Source organism: Drosophila miranda, assembly GCF_003369915.1.
Source record: "Drosophila miranda strain MSH22 chromosome Y unlocalized genomic scaffold, D.miranda_PacBio2.1 Contig_Y1_pilon, whole genome shotgun sequence".
NCBI lineage: Eukaryota > Metazoa > Arthropoda > Insecta > Diptera > Drosophilidae > Drosophila > Drosophila miranda.
This window is the reverse complement of record NW_022881603.1, coordinates 26,718,211-26,735,188: the sequence shown is the minus strand read 5'-3', so window position 1 is coordinate 26,735,188 and position 16,978 is coordinate 26,718,211. Positions and strand designations below refer to the sequence as shown.

Below are 16,978 nucleotides of genomic sequence, written 5' to 3'. Positions count from 1 at the left end.
AAAATAGCCCAAGAAAACAAAATGCAAAACATCAAATTGTTCACTGTGGGATCAAGTACAAGTATTGGCAATGCTCGAAGGCGAAGTGCGAAAAACACCAATTAAAGAAATCGAGTGAATTATGAAAGACGAATCCAATACACCCTATCAGCACTGGATCATTTGTTTCCTTTGGGTATAAGGAGGTTCATTTGAGGATAAATTCTTCATTAGATAAATTCTTCTTCATGTAAAGAATTTCTTGGTAATAAGTGAGATAGAAGATCTCTAAAAGTAGGTACCTTAGTGAAACACTATTCCAAACTCGCAGTTTGTAAGTTGTAAAACTCTTTTGGGAGAGGGTAAACTAAAAACCATAGTTTTGAAACTTTGCGTGCGAATTAAGTTATGCACGATATTTCACGCAATTGCAGCGATTCCCGAATTGTCGTTCAATTCAACCAATGCAAAAGGTGGCCGGTGACCGGTGACGGAAGGTCGTTTCGGGGAATGCACACAGGCAGAGTAGACGTAAACAAAATTCAAGAACAGCCGAAAAAGCGTTTTGCAATAAATTACAACAGAGAAAAAGCTTACAGTTTTAGAGGAACTGTGACCAGCTGACACACCCACTCTGTGCGCTGGCCGGACCATCCCCCAGAAACGTTGAAGGTCAACGAAAGTAAACGAAATGGAAAGTTTTAATAGCCTCTATGTTGATGAACAAAACAGCGGCACGTGTCGCCCATAAGAACATATGTACATATGTATATTATAGCAAACCGATGGAATGTCATATGACCAGAGTAAACCCGAAGAGCTTTTGCCGGCAGCACTGGAATACAAGCGCTTGCCAAACGAGAAATAAGTATTAATAGAGAGAGGGAGAGTCGCCGCAGCTTTGATCTAGCAGAGTTGTCGGGTGGCCAACAGTACGTGTTTTCCATGGAATCGCCTGTTCAGATGGAGAACTTTCGAACGATTCGACAACCCATTCGCCGCTGCTGGAACGACGTTGAATTACGTGACTCGATGGCGGCGACGCTGCGGGCGACCAGAACAGTCTGCTTTTGGTGGTCCGATCGTTCGCAGGCTTAGTTTTACCTTATAGAAAGATTTTTTGTGCTACAGGTGGGTGAGATTCTGCGGGGAGGAAGCTTCGACCGATTACATAACATTTTCACTCCACTCCTCCAGCCATGTCGCTTCGTGTGGTGTCCTCCCCTTCCCTGCTCAATGCCTGGAGCCAGACTCTGGTGCGTGCCATGTCCACCCAGGGCGGCAGCAAGAACATCGGCTTCGTGGGTCTCGGCAACATGGGTGCCAACATGGCAAGCAATCTGATCAAGGCCGGCCACAAGCTAAATGTGTTCGATATCTCGAAGTCAGCCTGCGATGGACTGGCGGCCAAGGGAGCCACCGTCTACGCCAAGACCTCGGAGCTGGCCCAGAACTCTGACTTTGTCATCACAATGCTGCCCAACAACGCCACTGTGGACAAATCGTACGAGGAGATGACTGCCGATGGCGTCAACAAGGACACCATCTTCATCGACTCCTCCACCATTGCCCCGGAGCTGGTGAAGACTCTGCAGAAGCGCATCAGCGCCAAGGGAGCCCGCTTCATCGATGCCCCCGTCTCTGGAGGAGTTCCCGGCGCCGAACAGGCCACCCTTACCTTCATGGTGGGCGGTACCGATGCCGAGTACAACGCAGTCAAAGCTGTGCTGGAGTGCATGGGCAAGCGCATCACCCACTGTGGCGTCTACGGTATGGGACAGGCCGCCAAGCTGTGCAACAACATGATGCTCGCTATCTCCATGATTGGCGTGTCCGAGGCGATGAATCTGGCTGTGCGCCAGGGCCTCGATTCCAAGGTTTTCGCCGAGATCATCAACTCCTCCACTGGCCGCTGCTGGGCCTCTGAGATCTACAACCCCGTGCCCGGCATTTGCCCCACGGCTCCTGCCAACAAGGACTATGCCGGAGGTTTCTCCTCCGCCCTGATCACCAAGGATCTGGGTCTGGCCTCTGGAGTGGCCAACAGCTCGAACACACCGATTCCACTGGGTTCGCTGGCCCACAAGATCTACACCTCGCTGTGCACCCAGGGTCTTGGAAACAAGGACTTCTCCGTGGTGTACGACCAAATGAAGAAGGAGAAGTTCAGCGTTTAAGTTACTTAAGAGACTTTAACTGATAGCGAAGTTGAATCCGTATCCAAAACAAACCAGTCCTGCATTTATTTAGCACTAAGTTAGTGCGGTCTTAGGGCTTCCCTATTTCCAATTACGACTGTGCAATTACTTTTTATGTGTTTCCGCGTACATATATATTAAAGATGTATTCGTTTATCGTATTGTATGGAAAACTTCTCTTCTATTGCGTAACCGCAGGCCTGGGGGCTGGGGGTTGTGGGCTGGTCTGGCGATCGTCTGTCGAGTGGAATCCCGAGTGCTGATAAGACTCGTCAAACAGCTATGGGATTAATATTTATTGCCATATTTCAAGACCCCAGCAAATAAAATCTACGAACGAAACCTTATCACTGCTTCCACATGGCGACTGCTTTTGCATTGATAAAGCTTTTCAGGTAAACAGAGCAAAACAGAACAGTTCGATAGATAAAAGTTGAACTACTTTAATTAATGCCGAGAAATATTAACAGCGTAGCATAAAAGCTCTTAGTTTTAGAGACATTGGCCTTGGACAAGTTGACACACCCACTCGGGAGGCCCAGCACCTGTCTGAACGCCCGCGCCAACGAAAGTCAATGAAGAGAGCGATATGTTGTCCTATATGAGCATCTACTTTTCTTTGCGTGTGATGAGTTCATGTTGTTCAGAAGAACTTCATGTTGTTCAGAAGAACTTCCAAGATAAAAACGAGGTGGAACGTTGTGAGTTGCTGCGGACACCGCAACTCTACAGTTATACCCGATACTAAGTCAGTATGGCTCTCCTGCGGCAGACGCCGCTAAAATTGAACCACACGACAAAGAGTGCGTGCGAGAGAGACAGAAAATCAGTCTGAGCGTGACGTCGGGCGCTGCGTAGCCACTGAAAATTGATTTCTTGCTTTTGGCTACAAAAATGATCCGATCTGATCCAGATTCAGCAATCTGATAGATATGGTCATTATCTATCTTTTTAGTTTTCTCGAATGTGCAATATTGTGGATGCAACAGATTTTCGTCTTTTGTGGGGGCGGAAGAAGGTGGGGCGAAATTCTGAGATATACGTTTTATAGTGAGATCTAACAGAAGTGCGGATACCAAATTTGGTTACTCTAGCCTTAATAGTCTCTGAGATTTGTGGATGCTCCAGATTTTCGTCCTTTGCGGGGGCGGAAGGGGGTGTGGCGAAATTTGGACACGAAACGGTCAAGGTCCGATATCACAGGATTGTGGATACCAAATTTGGTTGCTCTGGCTCTTATAGGTTCTGAGATCCTTGAACTCATATTTTGCAATTGACAAAACCGACCATGAAACCTGTGTGTTAGAGAGAGACAGAGCGAGAAAGAATGAAATTGTTTTCTTGCTTCTGGCTATAATCATTATACGATCTGGTTCAGATTTTGCACTGTAGAAGATATGGTCATCCTCACCGATTCTGCGTTTTTGTTTTTATCGTATCTTTCAAAATGTGGATGCCACAGATTTTCGTCCTTTGTGGGGGCGGAAGTGGGCGGGGCAAAGTTTTGAAATATTCTTGTAGCAGTGACATATCACAGAAGTCTGGATCCAAAACATCGTTGCTCTAGCTCTTATAGTCTTTGAGCACTAGGCGCTGAAGGGGACGGACGGACGGACAGACGGACAGGGCTCAATCGACTCGGCTATTGATGCTGATCAAGAATATATATACTTTATGGGGTCGGAAACGATTCCTTCTGGACGTTACACACATCCACTTTTACCACAAATCTAATATACCCCAATACTCATTTTGAGTATCGGGTATAATTAAAGACTAACTACGCACTCCAAGAAATAAATTATACCGAAAATCTGGACGGCGATTAGACCATCAAAGCTTTCGCCGGCAGCTCTGTATTGCCAGCGCGTGTTGAGAGAGTGAGAGAGCTTGATGGGATGAACAGAGTTGTCTTATATTCAAATGCTCTCTCAGGTCTTTGCATTTCATTCTTTAATAATACGTCTCTCCAAGAATTCGACAACTCCGTTCATCCCACTGCAATGTTAAAGTAAATCTGTACAACTACAGACTACAGTATGGAGAAATCAACAGAGAAACTGCAGAATGGAGAGCAAAGCGAACGAAAGCTTTTTTTAACAGTTTGAGAAGTATTTGGGTAGCTTCAAACAGCTTTACAATTTGATAAGAACTTTTTCTATTTTGAGCGAAATCCAAAAATATGTTTTAATATTTTTGCCGTCGAGATGTTGTATAGATATATTGAAAATCGAGGAGGAACGTTGTGAGCTGCTGCGGACACCGCAACTCTACAGTTATACCCGATACTAAGTCAGTATGGCTCTCCTCCGGCAGACGGCGCTAATATTGAACGACACGACAAAGAGTGCGTGCGAGAGAGACAGAAAATCAGTCTGAGCGTGACGTCGGGCGCTGCGTAGCCACTGCAAATTGATTTGTTGCTTTTGGCTATACAATTTATCCGATCTGATCCAGATTCCGCAGCCGGATATATATGGTCATTTTCTATGATTCTGCGTTTTTAGTTTTGTCGAATCTGCAATATTGTGGATGCAACAGATTTTCGTTTTTTGTGGGGCCGGAAAGGGGTGGGGCGAAATTTTGAGATATACGTTTTATAGTGAGATCTAACAGGAGTGCGGATACTAAATTTGGTTACTCTAGCGTTATAGTCTCTGAGATTTGTGGATGCCCCAGATTTTCGTCCTTTGCGGGGGCGGAAGGGGGTGTGGCGAAATTTTGACACAAAATGGTCAAGGTCCGATATCACAGGAAAGTGGATACCAAATTTGGTTGCTCTAGCTTTTATGGGTTCTGAGATCCTTGAACTAATATTTTGCAATTGGCAAAACCGACCATGAAACCTGTGTGTTAGAGAGAGACAGAGCGAGAAAGAATGAAATTGTTTTCTTGATTCTGGCTATAATAATTATACGATCTGGTTCAGATTTTGCACTCTAGAAGATATAGTCATCTTCTACGATTGTGCGTTTTTAGTTTTTTCGTATCCTCGAAATTGTGGATGCCACAGATTTTCGCCCTTTGTGGGGGCGGAAGTGGGCGGGGCAATGTTTTCAAATATTCTTGTAGCAGTGACATATCACAGAAGTCTGGATCCAAAACATCGTTGCTCTAGCTCTTATAGTCTTTGAGCACTAGGCGCTGAAGGGCACGGACAGACGGACAGACGGACGGACGGACAGACGGACAGACGGACAGACAGACAGGGCTCAATCGACTCGGCTATTGATGCTGATCAAGAATATATATACTTTATGGGGTCGGAAACGATTCCTTTTGGTCGTTACACACATCCACTTTTACCACAAATCTAATATACCCCAATACTCATTTTGAGTATCGGGTATAATAACAAACTTAACTTAGGTGCTAATTATACCCGATACTCGAAATGAGTATTGGGGTATATTAGATTTGTGGAAAAAGTGGACGTGTGTAACGTCCAGAAGGAATCGTTTCCGACCCCATAAAGTATATATATTCTTGATCAGCATCAATAGCCGAGTCGATTGAGCCCTGTCTGTCTGTCCGTCTGTCCGTCTGTCCGTCCGTCCGTCTGTCCGTCCCCTTCAGCGCCTAGTGCTCAAAGACTATAAGAGCTAGAGCAACGATGTTTTGGATCCAGACTTCTGTGATATGTCACTGCTACAAAAATATTTCAAAACATTGCCCCGCCCACTTCCGCCCCACAAAGGGCGAAAATCTGTGGCATCCACAATTTCGACGATACGAGAAAACTAAAAACGCAGAATCGTAGAAGATGACTATATCTTCTAGAGTGCAAAATCTGAACCAGATCGTATAATTATTATAGCCAGAATCAAGAAAACAATTTCATTCTTTCTCGCTCTGTCTCTCTCTAACACACAGGTTTCATGGTCGGTTTTGCCAATTGCAAAATATGAGTTCAAGGATCTCAGAACCTATAAGAGCCAGAGCAACCAAATTTGGTATCCACACTCCTGTGATATCGGACCTTGACCGTTTCGTGTCCCAATTTCGCCTCACCCCCTTCCGCCCCCACAAAAGACGAAAATCTGTTGCATCCACAATATTGCACATTCAAGAAAACTAAAATCGCAGAATCATAGATAATGACCATATCTATCAGATTGCTGAATCTGGATCAGATCGGATCATTTTTGTAGCCAAAAGCAAGAAATCAATTTTCAGTGGCTACGCAGCGCCCGACGTCACGCTCAGACTGATTTTTTGTCTCTCTCGCACGCACTCTTTGTCGTGTGGTTCAATATTAGCGGCGTCTGCCGCAGGAGAGCCATACTGACTTAGTATCGGGTATAACTGTAGAGTTTCGGTGTCCGCAGCAACTCACAACGTTCCACCTCGTTAATTAATCAATTAATTGAGTTTGGTATTTTGTATGTATGTATGTATATAAAAACGTTTGTTCTTGCTCTTCCTGCGGGATATAAAATAGTTTGACTATCTAAAATGAATCAAATCGATCGATCGGAGTGGATTATAATTGCAATAAGTTGTAATTGTTACACAAATAACGTGTTTATGGCTGGGCCGGGGCGGGGCCTTAACGAGCTGATTATCCTAGACATATGTATTATTATTAGGTAGGAATTCATATAAATATTAAAAAATGTTTTGAACAATTTGCTTCGAGTGAAATAATTACAATTAATTTAATAAGGTCTTGTTTAGGTATGTATATAAAAGGTATTTGTAAAGGTATATCAAGAAGAAGCATCCTTAAAGGAGTCGAGTGCAATTGATTTCTAAATGGATTCGAGGGAGATTGGAGTGCGGGAAGGATCCTCCTTCCGTCAGGGGTTAAGTCACATAAGTAAGTAAGCCTAAGTTGCAAAATTCTTGGAAAATATCACAAATCGAAATACGAGTACACAATAAATAATTCGGATTCGCGCAAAAGGAATCTGGTTGTTAGCATTCTGAGTTTTTCTTGGTAATTATTCGAATATATATGTATCTTTTAAAGAGAGAGTGAGAGAGTTAGGGGCTACCTTAGGTACTTTGAATATCTTCTATTTATTTTTGTTTATATGTAAGATATTATTTAGAGTATTGTTTATTCGTATTATTATCGCGGTGGCCTGGTATGTGTGCTTACAAAAGTTCTTAATGTTACGGCTTATTTCTGCTGATTTTCTGCTGCTGCTGCCGTATGCTGCTGTTCTCTTCTTTTCACTGCTTCGCTCGGTTCCTCTTCTTCTCTGTCCGCTGTTGATCTGCTGCTGTTACTACTGCTGTTGCTGCTGCTGTTACTACTGCTGTTGCTGCTAATCAGCTGTTCCTCTGCTGCTGTTATTACTGCTGTTGCCTATCCCCGCTGCCCCCTCAATAAGCCAGCTGGCCCACTCCTTCTTACACTCGGTCATCCTGATTAGTCATCAGTCCCTGATGACCATGCGTCCTCGTTTTCTACAGAAAAGCTCAATAGTTTCATGTTATCATTGCTTGTGGTCGTATTGCTTGGTCCTTCGACGTCTGCTGCCTTCCGAACATTATAGCGTCCGCCTCGTTTCACGTTGGTTATTTCGTATGGTCCTAAGAATTCGCTGGCCATCTTTCTTCCGGTTACAAATTGTGTTCTACGTATGGCTACGAGATCTCCGACCTTGTATACGTATTCGCATTTCCGCTTTTTATCGAATTGTTCCTTGTATCTGTCCTGGGCCTGCTCTTTGTAGACACATGAACAGTGCTGTTAATAGCCCTCTGAACTCGCGGTACGAACTTATACCATCTTCCAGGCTCCTCCGACGATAATTTGGAAATGATGCTCAGAATAGATCGGTTTACGCGTTCAATTTGTCCGTTTGTGTGTTCGTGTGGTGCTCCATATGTGTTCGATGTTCTTTTCCTTGACAAACTCCTCAAAGCTTGAAGATGTAAATGCTGCTCCACGATCGCTTACTATACGTGCCGGATTACCAAATACATCAGACCACTCCCTTAACTTCTTGAGAACTTCGTCTGCTCCTGTTGTTTTTGTGGGATACATCCATACGAACTTACTGAAGCTATCAACCATTGCGAAGATGTACTTGTACTGCTTTGAAGTAGCATCCATAGGCCCAAGGTGATCCACGTGTATAGTATACAGCGGCTGTGATCCTTTGTCAATTTGATACAGAAATCACTCTTTTTTGCCAAGCTTTTTGTTGTAGATTATACATTTCATACAGTTTCCTATGATCTGCATTACTTTTCCTTCCAGATGTGGAATCCAATAGCTCTGCTGTACGGTATGCATTGTTTTTTGAGCGGCAAAGTGTCCTGCGTTGTGAGCGTCGGTTATTATTTCTTTTTCTAATGATTTCGGTATTGCCAGCAAGTCCGTGCCTTGCACCACTTTGTATACGAGACCAGCTTTCAACTTAAAGTTGTCATATGGTTTACTTTTCAAAATTTCGGAAACTGCTTTGATCATCGTATCCTCCTGCTGGGCTTTCTTAATTCTTGCTGTGACTTTCGAAGATACCATCATGACATCAATTGGGTACCTACTCAGGCAATCCACATGCTTCAGCCGTTCTCCTGGTCTGTGTTCCACTTCAAAGTCGTAGTCCTGCAAGTACAGGACCCATGGGGCTACCTCCCGCGGAACGTCCTTCTTGCTTAACGTTTGCTTGAAAGCAATCCGTTACGAGCTTAAAGTTGGTTCCAAGTATGTACTGATGAAATTTTTTGCACGCTAGGAAAATTGCTTTGGCTTCCTGTATATAGCTATGCTGTCGTGCTTCAGACTCCGTGGTTTTCTTACTCCAGAATAAGATCGGATGCAATTGTCCTTCGTGCCATTGTAACAACGCCGCTGCAAACCCGTCCTTTGACGCATCAGTGTGTATCTCGGTTTTTGCATTCCGGCGATAAAGTTTCAAGATCGGCTCTTTCACCAATGCTTCCTTTAACGTAGCGAACGCCTGCTGCTCCTCCAGACTCATTTTAAATGGGACATCTTTTCGCAGCAGATTGGTCAGTGGTTTGGCGATTAGCGAATAGTTTCTTATGAATTTACGGAAAAACCCAGTTAATCCTAAAAACGACTGCACAGCCTTTATGTTTTTCGGCATCGGGAACTTGCTGACGGCTTTGGTTTTCTCCAATCCAGGCTGGATTTCCCCTCCTCCAGCTTGATGACCCAAAAATGTAATGGTCGACTGCAGAAATCGGCACTTCTTCCACTTCATCTTCAGCCCGTATTCAGCTGCAGCATCAAAAACCTTCTTCAGCTTTCCCAGGCATTCGTCGGCGGTTTCAGCGTGTATAACGATATCGTCCATGTACAGGTCAAGAATGTTTTCATTTATAAGGTTTTGAAATACAAAACTTATAAAACGGATGAAAACTGCTGGCGAATTGCAAAAACCGAAAGGCGCACGGTTGAACTCAAAGAGGCCTTCCTTCTTTATGAACGCCGTATATTTTTTGCTGCTTTCTTCCACAGGAACGTGGAAAAACCCATTTTCTAAGTCCATGATGGTGAACACCCTAGCATTTTCCAGTTTTTTCAGCACCTCTTCAACGATTGGAACGGGAAAGCAATCTTTCAAGACCATCTTGTTCAACTGACGATAGTCCACGCAGACCCGGCTGCTCCCATCCTTTTTCTTGACAATTACAGTCCGACTGGCGAAATTTGATGATGAGCGTCGTATTATCCCAGCGTTGGCCCATTCATCGATCTGCTGCTTGACAACGTCGGCTTCGCTGATGGCCACTCGACTTGGCGAATATCGAAACGGCGCTATTTTCTCGTCCGGTACGATCTTCAGCATGATCGGGCACACTGCAGTCTGCTTCTTTTCAGTAAAGTCCTGAATAATTGTGAAATTTTAGAATAGTTTTTCTAAATAACGATACCGAAACAACTTGGGTGACTGCAATTTTGTATTTTAATACGACGAAAAAAAAGGAGTGCGTGCGTTCGATTTCATGGATTTTTCTCGACTTCTTTTCATATATTAAAACAATTTCTTCTGTGCCTACCTTACCTACGGTGGCAAAGCGGGGCGAATTCGCCAAGAGCGAGAGAGCGAGCTTTTATTGCGCTCTCGCTTTGCCCTAGCCTAACTTACACTAGACTTCATGAAATACTATCCTAATAACAATTATTATTATCCAAATGGCGCTACACCGGCCCCGTTGAAGGCCTGGAAGGCTTCAAACTATTGGCAGAAGCGCCAATTTGTGGATTGGCCTCCTGAACGTGGCTCCGCTGCTCGACCTTAGGTCGACCACTCTGACCCTCGCTGACTCGCTTTAAGCAGCTCAGACCCTCCTGGTCCGGGGTCCTGGGTGCTGGGGGTGCGATGAGCGGCCCGCCTGTCAGCAGGTGCCCGGGAGTCAGCGCGTCTCCGTCGCTTGGGTCTGGACTTAGGGGTCCTAGCGGGCGCGAGTTGAGTACCGCTTCGATCCCGACCAGCACGGTCTCCAGCTCCTCTGCGGTGAGGAGAGCGCTTCCGACTGCCCGTAGGAGTAGGCCCTTGGCAGACTTCACACCGGCCTCCCAAAGTCCGCCCATGTGCGGTGCTCGAGGCGGTATGAAGGCAAAACTCGCACCCGCTTCTTGACGCAAATTCGCGTATCGCGTCCGCTTCCGCCTCTATATTCCTCCGCAGTTCGCTGAAGTGGCGACTTGCTCCGACGAAATTTGTCGCGTTGTCGCAGTTCACGCATTGCGGACATCCTCGACGACCGACGAACCTTTGGAATGCCAGCAAGAAGGAATTAGTCGTCAAATCGGAGACAATTTTTAAATGAACTGCCTTGGACGCAAAACAGACAAATAACGCTATGTAGGACTTATAAGGGGGCCTTCCACAAATTTTCAGAGTCGTATAGACTGGGCCACAAAAATCAACGCCACATACTGAAAATGGGCGGAGAGCACGGAGCCGGTCTGCGGGTAAGTTGCCCATCATTTGGGTCTGGAGTAGCGGCTTGCATTTAAAGCAACGAAAACACGACCTAACTGTCGCCCTGCAGACCGCCTGAGCATTTACTATCCAAATTCGCTGTCTAAGGATACTCACGAGTGCTCGTGGGCCGGCATGAAAATTCGTTTGATGCAGATAGCGAACGTATGTCTGCACAAACTGCGAGCGTTTTGTCAATAACAAGGGAAATTTGGCATTATATGAAATTGGAGCGTTAACTAGTCGCCCCCCAACTCGCAACAACGAAAAAGAGCACCATGTCCCAGCCTCTTCATGGATGAAGGGATTCAAGCGCTGAAGACTGGGGCCTAACTTGGTGCCTTTACGAACCCTTTCAATATCTTCTTGAGACTCATTTTTCTGAGCTATTTCGACTATTTTTAGAAACGCCTCGTCGTATTCTACGGATGACGGAATTTTTCCAAAGTTGAGACTTTTGTCTTTGCATTTTCGGATGAAGCGGAACACGAAAACGAACACTCTTAGCAGTTTGAGGTGTGACGAGTATCCGTCGATTACATCCACTAAGTAATTTGGCTTGGCCGCGACGGTCAGTCCGACCGATTTCTTCCGACTTTCCATCTGTATCTCTTCTTCGGAAAGCTCGAAGTGTGGATTTCTGGGCCAGCTCTCTTCTTCAAACTTTAAGAACTCTGGTCCACCAAACTAGATCGACTGCACGATTTCCTCTACGTCACAACCTCTCGAAACTATGTCTGCTGGGTTCTGTTTTGTTGGCACATGCCGCCACGTAGCTTCACTTGACCACTCTTGAATCTCCGCTACTCGGTTCGCAACGAATGTTGACAACGACGAAGGGTGGGATCTGATCCAATGAAGAGTAACTTCTGAATCTGACCAGAATATCATTTTATCAATTGGAACCTTGAGCAGTGATTTGATTCGGTGACAAAGGTCTGCTAGAAGGTGAGCGGCACATAACTCAAGCCTTGGAAGCGTTTTCGTCTTGAATGGCGCTACTTTCGACTTTGCAGTCAACAAGGAGACCTTGAAACCTTCTGCAGTCTTTCTACGGATATAGACGCAGGCTCCATCAGCTCTCATGGATGCGTCGGCATGTACTTGAATCGGTGACATGGGATCAGTATGCACAAATCGAGGTATGGTAATCTTCTCCAACTGACCCAAGGATTCTTTTAATAAGTTCCATGCTGTTTCCAAGTTCATTGGAATTGACTCATCCCAATCTAGCTTGTTGAGCCAAAGCACCTGCAGTAGGATCTTTCCCTTAATTACTAAAGGACTTAACAAGCCAAGGGGTTCAAACAGCTTTGATATCACCGATAATATGTTCCGTTTTGTCGCTCGGAGACCCATAACTGACGTGTCAATTTGGAACTTAAAAACGTCTTCGTGTGGCAGCCACGATATTCCTAACGCCTTAGTTGACTCTGAGTCCGAGATCTTTTTATCATCGCCTATCGACAACAACGAACCATATATGGATGAGGCGGTATCGATAAGGTTTCTTAAGGACGATGCTGATTGCTGGGTCATTTTGGGAAGACTAAATAGGGCATCAATGTTATTTTTAAAGATCAGACAATCATTCTCGTAGTTGGTCTCGGTTACTTGGAAAGCCCTAACTGTTCCCAACGCTTCACCGGAGAGACACGAAAGCAAATGGTTGAACTTTTCGATAATTGGAATGCTTTGGTCATTGTGAACTAGAGTCTCAAATAAACCTATGAAGTTTTTAAAGTCCGAAAAGTTGCCGGCAGAGCTAACTTCGGAAGGCGAGCACGAGTTGGGCCACCATAAGCTGGTACTGCCGGTATTGTCTCATCAGCTGTCTTTAATGCGCAAATGAGAGACATTAATTTTGCCTTTGTGACAATTGAGAGTTCTTCCAACTCGACTCCAAATTCATCGTCAATGTCTATATCTTCAATCTTCTCTTGAAGTTCGCGTGCCGTGTCAATGCTACGCATCAGCGTTTCGAGTCTGCACTCGAGCTCCGTCAATACCAGCGGAATATCCCCCGCTTCTAAACGGTCCGCTAATAAACGAATGCCTTTGACACGGCAACTGCGCTTTTTCTTCAGCTCTTCAAGGGCAATATGGTTGGCTTTTGAGGTCATATTGATTCTCAATACAAGCGGTATTTAATGCCGAGGCATGAAATAATGGGTATTTGTACCCACCAATATACCCGAAAAATTTAGGGTAGAGCGTCGCTTGGCTGGCGCGTACACGAAAACCACACAAGAATAGCAACGAACTGCACTGGTGACAAGCGAAAACGAAAAATTTCACCGCTGCAGTTCTGAAGAATGGATGTTGTGTATATGTACGTATGCACCGACAACGACCGACGCTAAATTGATTTGCGAGGCACGACTTTGTCTTAATTGATAGTTGGATCCTACTGACACCAAACGAATATACCCGACGAAAACAGGGTAGCGCGTCACTTGGTGTTTGGTTTGGATCAAGCGCGCCAAACAAAAGAACAACGATAAGCAACGGTGAAGAGCGAAAGCGAGACGAAAAAATTCACCGCTGCAGCTGCGTATTGGTATGCGTGCTTGGCCAACGACCCAACTATACATATATTTGACACAACGAAAACGAGAAAGGGGAAAGGGGTGACAGCGATTGCAGTTAAAATGAGTTACATATGTGTAGTTATTGCGTCCAAGAGGGTTCGATGTACATATGTATATATGTATTAATATATATATGCTCAACTCTAACTACAGCATGCAATCTAGCTCTACTATGTCATACGTATGTGCCAAGAATTGAAAGCGAGGTGCAATTGTTTCAGCACAAGACAATAATTGCGAGTTTTTTAATCTTTTCGTCTTCACTCGAGCTTTCAATTTTTTGCACAAATACCTCTTGAGAAGATTGGAAATTCCAGGTGCTGTACTCTCCTCTTCTTATACTGGATGCTCCACTTGGATCTTCTTGGGTAGATGGTATATGTGTATCTCCTTTTGTATATAGCTGCAGACAGGGTATTGCACGACCGACGCGGTGATTTTTAGTTTTGTTTGTTGAATTATTTGCACACACATCGCGGTCAATTTGGCAACTTAGCTGCAGCACATATGCATGTACATGTAGGTATAATAGATTTTTGCTATTTATCTTTTCTCCACTGTGTCACTGTCACTTTTTGCCTTCCACTTGAATGAATACGTTTAAATTGCAAGTCCACCCGGGGGCGCCATGAAATTTTAGAATAGTTTTTCTAAATAACGATACCGAAACAACTTGGGTGACTGCAATTTTGTATTTTAATATGACGAAAAAAAAGGAGTGCGTGCGTTCGATTTCATGGATTTTTCTCGACTTCTTTTCATATATTAAAACAATTTCTTCTGTGCCTACCTTACCTACGGTGGCAAAGCGGGGCGAATTCGCCAAGAGCGAGAGAGCGAGCTTTTATTGCGCTCCCGCTTTGCCCTAGCCTAACTTACACTAGACTTCATGAAATACTATCCTAATAACAATTATTATTATCCAAATGGCGCTACACATTGATTGGACGGCATCTCTGAACTGCGATGGAATGTTTATGTCAGTATTTGCTTCGACCACGTTGTAAATACTTATTTGTTTGGTGTCCTCAGTTTCCTCCTCCGGCAGGGGAGAAAACTTATATCCTCCTGGCGTTGATGTTATTGTGAACTTGGATATAAAGTCGTGTCCAAGCAACAATTCGCATCCGACGGCATGATCGGCCACCACAAGGAATTTGTGTGCCAGTCGCATTCCGTCGATCTGCACTTCTGCCGTAAACTGCCCAGCGGAGCGTGTGATGTTGTTTCCAAGTCCCCTCAAAGTTGATGAGCTGGCTTGCAGATGGACAGCACTCATTTTGCCGAACACTGACATCTTTAATAGGGAAACATATGCACCGGTGTCTATGAGCCCCTTGACTTGCACGTCGTTAATTTTAAGAGACTTCAGGCGTTTTTCCTCGTATGCAACGTTTACGGCAGCAGCACTCGGGCAATCCTTAGACATGTGTCCAGTCTGATTGCAGCGGAAACACTTTAATGCAGCTCGGCAATCCTTGCGTAGATGCTCCTGGGATCCACAATTGTAGCAGTGTTGTTTCCTTTCATATTTGGTGAAATTGGACATCTTTCCGAACGGCTGGGAGTCTTTTTGTTTCGGGGCCAAGCCCCCATCAACCGCGAGCGTTCTTTCGTAGATTTCGTACTTCTCTCGCAGCTGCTTGTATGAGCTGCATCCATACAAGGTGTACTTATAATCCGTTTTTAAATTCAGTCCGTCGACAATGTATCGAATCACCGACTCCGTGTCTGTTGTCCCACGTGCAGCAATGCGTTTCATCTGTAGTATATATTCGTGAAAACTTTCGCCGGCAATCTTCACTCGCATAGACAATTGATTGTGAATTTGCGCACTGCATAAACGCTCACACTCGAACTCCTGTAACATTGGTGACCCCCCAAGTGCCGTAGCTCTCCTGCGCCTGAAAAGAAGAGTAAGAAGAGAGTATGCGAGAACGGGTGATACTCGAGTTCATCAAATCTACTTGAGACTAACAAACCGTTTGCAAAAGGTACTTGCAAAAGTCAAGCAGACGAGCATTGATAACATTTTAGAAAAAGCTGGCCCCGATGCATCTTTCAACTATACTCTCTGGAAGCTTACAAGCCGATTTAAAAGAGTAGTCATGCCTAAATCGCCAATTAAAAATCCAGCAGGCGGTTGGTGCTACTCCAGTCAGCAAAAGGCTGATATCTTCGCAGACAGTTTAGAGCAAAGATTTAAGCCATTTAATCTTACGTCTGCTGTTACACGAAGGGCCGTCGAGCTACAATTGGAAATGCCATTTCAAATGTCCTTGCCAGCAAGCCCAGTCACATTTCAAGAGGTGGTGCAGCAAATTAAGAAGCTGAAGGCCAAAAAATCCCCTGGTGAGGACCTGCTGGACAACAGGACTTTAAAACTTCTGCCTAAAAAAGCGCTGCTATTTATAGTGCTGCTCCTCAACAGCATTCTTAGGATAGGACACTTTCCTACCTGCTGGAAGATGGCGCTAATCTCCATGGTACCTAAGCCAGAAAAACAACACACAGAAGTCGATGGCTACAGACCAATTAGCCTGCTCTCAGCGCAAGGGAAGATGGCGGAAAGAATGATACTGAACCGCATCATGCAGCTTGAACCTGTAAAGAAAAGAATTCCAAAGTGGCAGTTTGGATTTAGACAAGGTCACGGCACGCCAGAACAACTTCATCGAGTGGTCAACTTCGCGCTTGATGCAATGGAGCAAAAAATGTATTCGGTAGCTGTGTTTATGGACATTCAACAAGCGTTTGACAGGGTGTGGCATGATGGCCTCCTCTTTAAGCTGAGAAACATATTGCCGCCGCAGCTATTCCAGCTGGTGAGTAGCTTTCTAATGGACAGAAGTTTTAGAGTTGTTGTAAATGGAGCAAAATCATCGAAGCGCCCAATCTGTGCAGGCGTCCCACAAGGCAGCGTTCTTGGACCAACGTTATATACCCTATATACAGCCGATATGCCTTCCTCAAGGGTAATAACTGGGTTGGACGAGGACGATGTGTTGATAGCAACCTACGCGGATGACACTGCAGTGCTGACCAGAAGTCCAAGCATAAATCTAGCTACGGAAGCTCTGCAACAATATGTGAGCAGCTTTGAGGTCTGGGCTCAGAAATGGAACATAGGCATCAACAGCAGCAAATGTGCTAATGTTACTTTTGCTACGAGAACACTTTCTTGCGGAGGCATTAATATGCTGGGCTCCACACTTACGCACAAGAGCTCGTACAAATACCTGGGTGTTGTACTCGACAGGTCACTAAATTTCAAAACCCATACTACCATGGTTCG

The 16,978-nt window shown here is 44.9% G+C and overlaps 2 protein-coding genes across 2 annotated transcripts; one reads left to right on the top strand and one right to left on the bottom strand.

The window, feature by feature from the left end:
- The first annotated feature begins 1,017 nt into the window (after nt 1-1,017).
- Nucleotides 1,018-2,343, top strand: LOC117191284 (probable 3-hydroxyisobutyrate dehydrogenase, mitochondrial). The gene is made up of 2 exons (XM_033396193.1): nt 1,018-1,110; nt 1,177-2,343. Exon 2 carries the CDS (start codon nt 1,179-1,181, stop codon nt 2,154-2,156), a length of 978 nt encoding a protein of 325 aa, XP_033252084.1. The 5' UTR covers nt 1,018-1,110; nt 1,177-1,178; the 3' UTR covers nt 2,157-2,343.
- Nucleotides 2,344-10,299: 7,956 nt separating this feature from the next.
- Nucleotides 10,300-14,146, bottom strand: LOC117191840. The gene is made up of 2 exons (XM_033396608.1): nt 13,976-14,146; nt 10,300-10,880 (listed from the first exon to the last, which is right to left on the bottom strand). Exon 2 carries the CDS (start codon nt 10,696-10,698, stop codon nt 10,306-10,308), a length of 393 nt encoding a protein of 130 aa, XP_033252499.1. The 5' UTR covers nt 10,699-10,880; nt 13,976-14,146; the 3' UTR covers nt 10,300-10,305.
- Between the last annotated feature and the right edge of the window lie 2,832 nt (nt 14,147-16,978).

Bases quoted from the DNA above. Each gene is read 5' to 3' on its own strand.
- LOC117191840 (XM_033396608.1), bottom strand. From the start codon at position 10,698: ATGGGCGGACTTTGGGAGGCCGGTGTGAAGTCTGCCAAGGGCCTACTC.
- LOC117191284 (XM_033396193.1), top strand. From the start codon at position 1,179: ATGTCGCTTCGTGTGGTGTCCTCCCCTTCCCTGCTCAATGCCTGGAGC.